The 9,846-nt window shown below is 45.5% G+C and overlaps 1 protein-coding gene across 1 annotated transcript; it reads left to right on the forward strand.

Moving 5' to 3' along the window:
• The first annotated feature begins 8,641 nt into the window (after positions 1–8,641).
• LOC120031846 (keratocan-like) lies at positions 8,642–9,846 on the forward strand. The gene is made up of 2 exons (XM_038977666.1): positions 8,642–9,509; positions 9,677–9,846. Exons 1-2 carry the CDS (start codon positions 8,642–8,644, stop codon positions 9,844–9,846), a joined length of 1,038 nt encoding a protein of 345 aa, XP_038833594.1.

Here is a 9,846-nt window from a genome sequence, read left to right on the forward strand (position 1 = left end):
CTCATGTGTGGTAAATGTTTGTTTTAAACCTATAATACTCAGTCGTAAATTCAGCAGAAGATTTTTTTTAATGACTACATTTCCTGAGGGAACAGACAGTAAATGTGTCTACAGTATGACAACATACACAAAACACGTGACAAGAAGAAAGAGATCTATCTAGTCTCTTACCCCTCAGGCCCTACACTGACACATGTATGTTGCTTCTTACTTTAAGCTTTCCTGAGTGGTTTGTGTTTTAGAGGTTAATGTGTTGTGTTTGGGCCTGCACCACGATGGTTGGCAACTCTCTTCCTGCAGGAAATGGGTTTTCTCCCAGTGTCATGCTGTGTCTCTGCACATGAATATCAAGTTGAACATTCTGATCTGTTCCATATTCTCCTTGGGTGGGTGGGTGGGTTTGGTGGATGGGTGGGAGGGGGGGTGGGAGGGTGGGTTTGGTGGATGGGTGGGAGGGGGGGTGGGTAGGTCGGTGGGTGGGAGGGAGGGAGGGAGGGAGGGAGGGAGGGAGGGTGGGTGGGTGGGTGGTTGGGTGTAGTGCCAGTGCAGGCATGTAGGTATGTAGATCCTATGGTCCTGGAGGGCTGCAGGGATTGCAGGGGTTGACTGGAAACCAGAGCTGAAATGCTCAGTTGAGGTAGCTGTAACTATCCACACGGTTAGCTTTGATGTGATGATGTGTGGTTAACAGGTTTTTGGTGTTCCTTACATGGTGATTTGACAGAAGGATGCCTGCAGCAGTAAGTAACGCCAAGCAGGTCAAGCAGCCACTTGGGTGATGTTTGGCGGCCATTTTGTGCCAGAACACTCAGTGCTTTGAGAGTCATTTGTGCAGTGTGCACCACCTCCAACACAGGATCATAACTAAAGTATGGCCCAGTGGTGATTTTCCATCAGAATGACATAAACACGTAAGCCAGTGCCTACGTGTTCCAACAGGTGTACACGTAGGCACTGGTTGTTTTTACAGATGGTTTTGCAGATGTTGACAACCTCTCTGAAGTGTCCAGGGTGGGTGGGACTGGGGGAGTCCATTTGGGACAGGGAGAGGGGATTTCAGGGAAGAGCTGATGAATGAGCAGAACCAGTGGACTAATGCGTTTCTCACATTGTACCAAGCTGTAATCCCATACACTCCTCATCTTTTTCAAAGACCAGACATGGCAAATTCCTGGCGCAGACAGTCCACAGAAAAAATATACTGTCCAGAGTGAGGAACGTTGGACTCATTTGGTGAAGCAATTCTTCCAGTTCAAACGCTGAGGCTGAGAAATCACCGTGCCGGTGAAAGTGCCGGTGTTGCGGGAGGGATACTTTTAAACATTTACTCCCTCACGTGGAAATATGCATCTGTTGGTTTTCTTGTGTGGTTTTATATGGAAGACATTTCTGTTTTAATGTGTAGTAGGAGTGAACTGTTAGCATGCTGCCTATGTAAAGTCGTATTTGGGATGGGATCTGTGCTGGGATCAGTGGTGTCGGCTAACTCGTGCATGCCTAATTAGAGCAGGCACTTTCTACAGGCTCCAGGTCAGCTAATTAGCTTAACGTCTTTAGCGAGTATCACTGAACGGGTTGCCAGACGCTCCATTTTTCCAGCCTGTTACTCGTAATAAGATCCCGCTGTTATAGTCAATCACACCTTGCAATTGCTCCTCTTGCACAAATAATATCGTTGAGAGGGCTATATTATATTTGACACAGTGGTTTTCTTTCACTCTAGGCTGAGTGCTACTCTGCCGGTGCTTCTATATGTCTAGTCACTCTAGAATATTCCTGGATATTCTTTGACCTAAACAAGAGACCTACCTCAAATGACGTCCTACAGAAATTTGAACCAATTGAAGCATGGGCGGCAGGATTTATAAAACCCCTAAATTACCTAGATGACATGTATCATATTAGTCTTTACAATATTGCTCACGTCTTACTGTGTTCTTGCACAACCATTCTTACTGATCCCAAATCCAATATAATATCCTCCTCTTCCTCCTCGCCATTCCTCCGTTGGAGAATAGCTTGGAGCTCTTGCTGCCGTGTCTAGACAATAAAGCCCTTCATAAAGTCATGGCCCGCACTTCCTCTTCCCTGCCTTTGGAAATGTTTCATGAAAGTTTAATCAGCTGCCTGGCCAAGGACGTTCGGCTCAAAGGCCCATCCTAGGCACCTTCTCCAGCTGTTCTCACTCTGCTCTTTCTTTCCTCCTCTGGTAAATGTTTTTGTCTCCCCTCTCTCCCTCCCTCCTTTCTCTATTTTCTTTGTCTGAAAAGTCAATTCCTGGGATCATCAACTAGATTCAGCCATGGGACGATTTTTTTCTTGAGCGGATGGTCGAGGGGCTGGAATATAATTACAAATCATTTGTAGACTGCAAATTGATTGCAAGAAGCCCAAACAGATATAATATTTGACTAAAGCAAAATAATTTGAAATATTGCTTACATTTGTATACAATCTGTGTGTCTCTGTACTATGCATGAGAATACTTGGGAAGAGATTTCCTAAATTAAAATAACTGATTTCCTGGTGTTTTTATATTCTTATATCCAACAATGAAAATACATTTTGCTCAGAAAAGTTTTCTCCCTACTCCCTACTCTGTTTCCCATATCCCTCTATTCTCTCGCCCCCTCAATTCTCCATCTCCCCTTTTTGTTCTCCCTCTCTCTCTCCACAGAGAGCAGGATCCAGATGTTGGGTCCAGATGTCCCCGCTCTGCTCCTGTCCTCCCTGGGCCTGCCCTGTTTATCACACACACAGAGAGAGAGAGAGAGAGAGAGAGAGAGAGAGAGAGAGAGAGAGAGAGAGAGAGAGAGAGAGAGAGAGAGAGAGAGAGAGAGAGAGAACAGAATACATAAACAGAGGGCCTGAAGGGATGAAGGGGGAGAGTAGAGAGAGAGGTAGAGTGCTGCAGTATTAACCCTGTCAATGTTCTTTGTGTGTGTGCATGCATGTTGCTCTGTTTGTGTCACTAAGTGCTTGTGAGTGTCAGTACTCAGTAGCATTACATTCTTGGTTATCAAGATGCCTGAACGATTCCTAAGCTCCACTCAGTCCTGGACTGACACTATGATAAACATAATCTATGAAGAGGTCATGTGCATTGCTATGGCGATGATGATGGGGTACAGGCCGACGTTCCAGCTAGGGCCGGAACAATACCAATATCACCATATTGTTTCCATGACAAAAATTAAAACACAAAGCAGACCAAACTCTTTGGTCCTTTAAAAACCTGCTGTATGCTGGGCTGGTGAAAAGTAGCCAATGAACACTCCCGAAAAGACAATCCCCACAAACCCATACCCCCATCCTCACCCGTACACCCCACCCTCACACACACCCCCACCCTCACCCACACACACACCCTCACCCTCACCCGTACCCCCCACCCACCCTCACACACACCCCCACCCTCAACCCTCAACCATACCCCCACTCTTACCCCACCACCCTCACACACACACCCTCTCTCTGCTCCACCAGTAGATGTCAAAGGTACAGCCTTGAGGAAATAATATTAAAAACAATACAGAATCTAATAGGGCTTTCTCTCTCTCTCCTCCTTGGTCGCAGGGAGCAACTGAGACTGTTAGAGCACTGTGGACCAGCACCAGAGAAGAGTACTGGAGGACCAGACGACCACTACTACCCCTGAGCCAAGCATCACCTGGCCATACACTACCAACAAACACCGTTTGGAGAAGCAGGTATTGTTTTTCCTGAAGAGAGGTGAAAGGCTAAAAGGGGTGTGGATGGGTCATCCTTTTCGGTTCTTTTCTTTTGGGGGGCATTATTTACATCTGGAGAGACTGATATGAGAAGTATTTTGGTCTTTACCTTTGATCTTGTGCTGCGTGCCAGTTTCTATTCCAAAAACGAACAATGCGTTCAAGAGATCTAGCTGTATTTTGTGCAGTTTGCTGCCGTCTTGCAGGGGGTGTGCCATTCAATTAGAATTAGAACAGGTTTTTGGCACAAGTGTACTCACAGATTGTTTCTTAGTTAAATGTCTCCCTTGAAAAGTATGTTTTGAAGTTTGTTATTGGAAAGAAATAATGCAGTAACAGATTGATTATGATAGCAGTGGAAGAGTTTATAGAAATGTTTGTGGTCATACACACATCCTTAAAAACGTAGGTGCTGGGCTAAAGAATTCAACTTGAAAAGAACAGAGGCCTGCATAATGAATATGCTCCCAATTTACCACCTTTTACTGGCAGCGGTTCAATCCATCACTGAACTTTGTCAGGTCGAAAGCAGGTGGTAAATTGAGAGCATATTCAGTGTGCGGGCCTCTGTTCTTTTCAAGTGGAAGAGTTTATTCCATAATCAGTCTCTTGTAAATATCCATAGATACTATTGGAAAATCTGCAGAGATCAAAACGGCATCATGTTTGATATTCCAATGCCAGACAGTTCTGCTTTCCAGAGCCGTGTAGTCTTATGTAGACACAGGGCTTGTTTAACACAGCTGTAACTGAGTCCATTTCATTTCAGCGCAGTCAACAAGTAGAACTGAACCCAACTGAAGTCCGTTCAAACACAGTTCCTTTAACTAATTAACATAGCTGGCTTTGACTGGAAACCTCTTCCAGGAAATTCACATTATCATACTCCTTCCCATGCTTCCTTTCAGATTGTCAAACAGGAAAGTGGCCAACATTTGTTTTCAATCCTGTTTTGTTCCATTCTGCAACACAGTGAGAAGCCCTGAGTCACAAGTTAATACAGTGAGATTATGAAAACTTGGTTGTCGCTTTGCCATTAAATCAATAGTAATGTAGTTATACTAATGAAAATCCTAATTGGTGGATTCCCTTGTGGTGCATATCTGCAGTCTAATCTTTCATTTGATTAGAGACATCTGATTTCCATCAAGACAAGGTAAAAACATGACTGAAGTATTGCCAAGTTACTGTAGTTGGTTTGCAGTGCAGAACACTTCATTAATTGTTATTGTGTGTCGATTTCATGCACATTTCTCATGACCAGTTGTATAATATAGTTACTGCTGATGTGTAAGTGCCTCTAAAGAGAAACAGATGATTTTTGTAATTAAATGTAACCCTTATTTTATAATGTAAGTTGACTGAGAACACATTCTCATGTACAGCAACGACCTGGGGAATTGTTATAGGGGAGAGGAGGGGGGATGAATGAGCCAATTGGAAGCTGGGGATGATGTGTAGATGTGGAGCACAATGACCACACCTCTCTCCATCTTTATTGATATACCAGCTCTGCTAGACTGCTACCACTATAGAGTGGTGGGCGCACGCCAAGGGTGTCTTTTCAACAGCAAGGTGTTTTGTGATGGAGATGGAGGTCAAACAAACTGTAGACCGTTATCTGAGAGCATGTCAGATGAGATGCTGCATATGCCAAACCAGAAACTCACATATTTTCAATAAGTGGACATGACGTAAACAATATGCATCACTGATTTGCAACTTCCAGGTTTTGAAAACAGCTAAGTCTTTTTAGGAGTTTTCTATTTTTGAGTGAGAGCAACATGGTGTCTGTTCCCATTGAGGTAAAAGAACCTGTGAGGAGATAGGCACCGTGATTGACGCACAGCCACTGTTCATTCGTTTACCTTGCGTTTTACACTTTGACCTTTGAAGTGTTGTCAGTTTAAATGTGTTTGGGATTTAAGGTAGCTAAATTCTCTAATGGGTTAGAGTGTTTCTACCTCTCGCATTGTGTTGAGGAGTGACTATATTGTGCGCTAGCAGCTTGCCAGACACGAGACGATCCCTATTGGTCTCTCGCGGCACATCTTGGATCAAGGCTAGCTCCAACCTGGACAAGCCAATCAGATGGGATTATCCCAAGGTATTAGGTGGGCCTATGGCAGCTTCAAAGGAAATGAGAATGAGCAAAACAAAATGACCTACCCACCCCAACTTAACTAGCTAGCCCAACCCCAATGCTAACTTGAGAACACTTTGCCAGCCCAGTCTACACCTTTTAAATCCCCTTATTTTCACTCTAACCCCACCCCATTAAGTCTCATGTCTGGACAGACCGATGTGTACTTAATTGTACTGGGTTTGATGTCTTTTAAGGTCAGAGTCTGATTGTGTCCGATTGTGCTAGAAGATTGTTGGGTGGGTCCGCATCAGAAAGGATTTAAACAAATCTGAATCATTAGCAAAAGCCAATTTGTTCCCACAGTGTATAATTTGTTTGCAGTTCTCTGAATTCCAATTCAGAGAACACCAAGAACACCAAAAGAACACCAAGGACTGAAAGACATTGTCAAAGCCATACGTTGTGAGTAGGATAATCCTATTGCCGTGAGTTGGCCCAAAAGAGGGCCATCAGCATATCCCTTATCATGCCAACACAAGGAGACACTGTGACCATATTTCTCCTGGGTTTTTATGGCCAAGTCACTATTATGAGGAACACATGGATTGCTATTGCACCATTCTGCACAGAAAAATGAGGAGAAGACGTAGATTTGTTTCTTTCAAACAGAGTTGAGTTGTTCCATTTAGACATCTCTGCCTGATTAGCGCTAAGAACATTAGAGATCTCAGCAGGACATTTACCTGAAGGACATAAACAGAGAGATGGTGCCAAGTGCCAACTGTGGGAGAACGAGGAGTGGACAGAAGGGTTAGGGTGGTGTCATAGTGAGTATAGGCCCGTATTAGCCTGATTTTGAAGTGGGCCAAGTCTCAAGGCCTCAGCTACCACACCGCCGCAGGCTTAACAGGGAAAAAGTCACCGCATGGATTATGACCTCTGATTACAGGCCTCTGATTGGCCGAGAGGAACTACAGTGTGACTGTCAATGAAAGGTTCCCACCAACTGAATGAAGACACCGATGGTACAAATACAGGGGAGGTGAGTGGTGTTTCTCTGAGTTTGGGACTGCAGTTGCTACCACATTTCTTGAGCAAGGCAGAAACAGGGCGCAAAGACAGACTTTGGAAAATCTCTTGAACTCAAAGGTATGTGTGGTTCTAGGGGACGATTAAATTGGGTTTCCAGTTTGAGGAAAAGTAGGTATAGACGGGACTTTGCTTGCAAACTAATGGTCACAAAGACAATGTGAGTTCGGTTTTGGGAGGTGACAGTTGAGGCACATTGAGTGGCTGGACCTTTATTTGGCGATTTTCTGCGTTCATTTGTACTAAACTGTAGGCAATCTTGCACTGAAAAGCCAGAGCTTGTGAATGGCTTTGAGGCTTTGAACGAGTGAGGCTCTGGAGAGATTCCAGTTATGGTCTTTAAGGCAGTTTGTTTAACAGGAAAGTAACTTTTCCTGACCTTGGCCAAACTACATACAAGCAGCTATAATTATGGTCAGGTGGAAAGTTTAACCCAACAGTTGGGTCTCTAAGGTTAGAGGCATGGACACGTGGTGTTCCATAGATCTTTGGCCCCATACAGTGAGATACGAGGTGCCAGGGGCCCCAGAACCAGGTGAGCGGGCCAAGTCTTTGAAGTGGGCCCAGCCATGGCATAACCAGGCCTGTTGAAAATTAGTTCCAGACCAAAGTGTGGAGCACACACCAAGAATTTAAACCAGCACCAGATGATAGTTGAGAGGAATCAAGCATTCTGGGACAGGATGGGTGGATGTGCTATTGCAGAGTTTAGATGCCTCTGGTTTATTGTCTGCCTCTGTCAATCTCTTTGTCTCTGTCTCGCTATCATCCCCAGTTCCTCTTTTCTCCATGTTTGTTCTCGTCTATGTAGGTTAATTCCACTTTCTCTGTCATGATTGCGTGGAGAATGTAACTGCTTTAATACACATCTGTATACTGTATGTATAAATGCTTATATGGCATTCCACGGTTAGGTGTGTTGGTGAGTATTTTAATTCATTACCAATGTCAGGTGTAACAGATTGTGCTTCATCCACAACAGAGTCAGATGGATTTGGTTTGCTCTGTGTTTTACTCCTAAAGGAGCACCCAACCTCAGGCCAACCTCAACTGCCTCCTGCATGTGCCGATTTTACAGATTAGCATCCAATCAGAAGTATTCGCGTAAGGCCATTAGTTGACCTGGCAGTGCATCCTGTCCTTAAGAAAGCTTATAATCTCCCATGGACCCAGTGGACAGCTGGCCTGACCACATGATGTGCCAACGCTCATTAACTTCATGTAAACTCGAATGCTAATGACCTTGCGTCAATGCAGGAGATTTGACGCAAGCTACGGCTAGTTTGGGCTAGTCATTGATGGAAGGCCTGGCAGTTTTTTCAATAAGGGACTAAATTAATAAGACACCTGGAATCATTGTTGTTTACATGTGAATGAACTTAAGGCAGCTTGATGAACACTTGCACACTTAATGCACCATGTCCAAATAAGCTTATCTGTACTTGAAAGCATTTAATCTAAAATAAGGTGAGAGGAAACGAGACTCGCCTATAAAAAAACAGGATAGGTCACAATGAAGTGCTAACACCTAGTTCTCAAGCCGGTCCATGTTGAGTTATCTTGGAACATACAGAGATCATCATCTGTGTATTTGGGTCGGTGTGTTTGTTCAACCATGTTCTTAATCTTGTCTTCAGGGTTTGTGTCTGTGCCTGTATCTGTGTCTGTGTTTTGCATAAGAGTCAGTCTCATCTCATGTGTTTTCTCTCTCCTCTACCCCAGGCTGAGTGTTAAGATGGCGCTTCTCCTGGCCCTTTCCTCCGTCCTGTTTCTGGTCGGTCCCGCTCTGGCCCAGAGCCCGGACATGTCCTACGAAGACTATATGGCCCAGTTACAAGCCTGTCCCAAAGAGTGCCGCTGCCCGCCCAGCTTCCCCAACGCCGTCTACTGCGACAACAAGGCTCTGAAGCGCATCCCCACCATCCCCCCACACACCTGGTATCTGTACCTGCAGAACAACCTCATCGACGTACTGTCAACAGATGCTTTCCGCAACGCCACGCAGCTGCGCTGGATCAACCTCAACCGCAACCGCATCACCAGCGAGGGCATGGAGGAGGGTGCCCTGGCCGCCATACCCCGCCTGGTCCACCTCTACATGGATGACAACCTGCTGAGCTCTGTCCCAGCCAACCTGCCCGCCAGCCTGGAGCAGCTGCGCCTCTCCCGCAACCGCATCTCCAAGATCCCCGCCGGGGTGTTCTCAGGTCTGGATCGGCTGACACTGCTGGAACTGCAGGGGAACAAGCTCCAGGATGACGCAGTGACCGAGGTGAGCCTGAAGGGCCTGAGCAACCTGGTCCAGATCAACCTAGCCAAGAACCAGCTTACCACCATGCCCCTGGGCCTTCCCATCACCATCACCCAGCTCTTCCTGGACAACAACGCCATTGAGAAGATCCCAGCTGACTATTTCAAGGGTCTACCGAAGGTGGCCTTCCTCAGGCTCAACCGCAACAAGCTGGGAAACGGCGGGCTGCCCAAGAACGTGTTCAATATGTCCAGCATCCTGGACCTGCAGTTGTCCCATAACCAGCTAACTCAGGTTCCTATGATCCCCTCAGGCCTGGAACACCTCCACCTGGACCACAACCAGATTAAGAGTACGTTTTTGACACAGTTCTAGTTTCATTGATACATTGACTAACTGACTGGATGGTTAACTGATGATTGGTTTAAAATCCAGATAATTGTATTATTATAATCCGTGGAAAATGTCTTTGATGAGTTGTAGGACTGTTTTGCTAAGATGGTGTATTTGCAATTGCAGGTGTGAATGGATCTGATATCTGCCCTGTGTCGGCTGATGCTCTGGAGGGCTATGTCACTGAGACCGCTCCTAAACTCCGCTACCTCCGTCTCGATGGCAATGAGGTCAAGCCACCGATACCCAGAGACCTTATGGTGTGCTTCCGTTTCCTCAGGTCCATCGTCATATAA

This window comes from Salvelinus namaycush, chromosome 38, assembly GCF_016432855.1.
Source record: "Salvelinus namaycush isolate Seneca chromosome 38, SaNama_1.0, whole genome shotgun sequence".
Taxonomy (NCBI): Eukaryota; Metazoa; Chordata; class Actinopteri; order Salmoniformes; family Salmonidae; genus Salvelinus; species Salvelinus namaycush.

Coding starts and splice junctions, on each gene's coding strand:
- LOC120031846 (XM_038977666.1), top strand. CDS start 8,642: ATGGCGCTTCTCCTGGCCCTTTCCTCCGTCCTGTTTCTGGTCGGTCCC. Junction 9,510..9,676: donor GGACCACAACCAGATTAAGA/GTACGTTTTTGA, acceptor TTGCAATTGCAG/GTGTGAATGGATCTGATATC.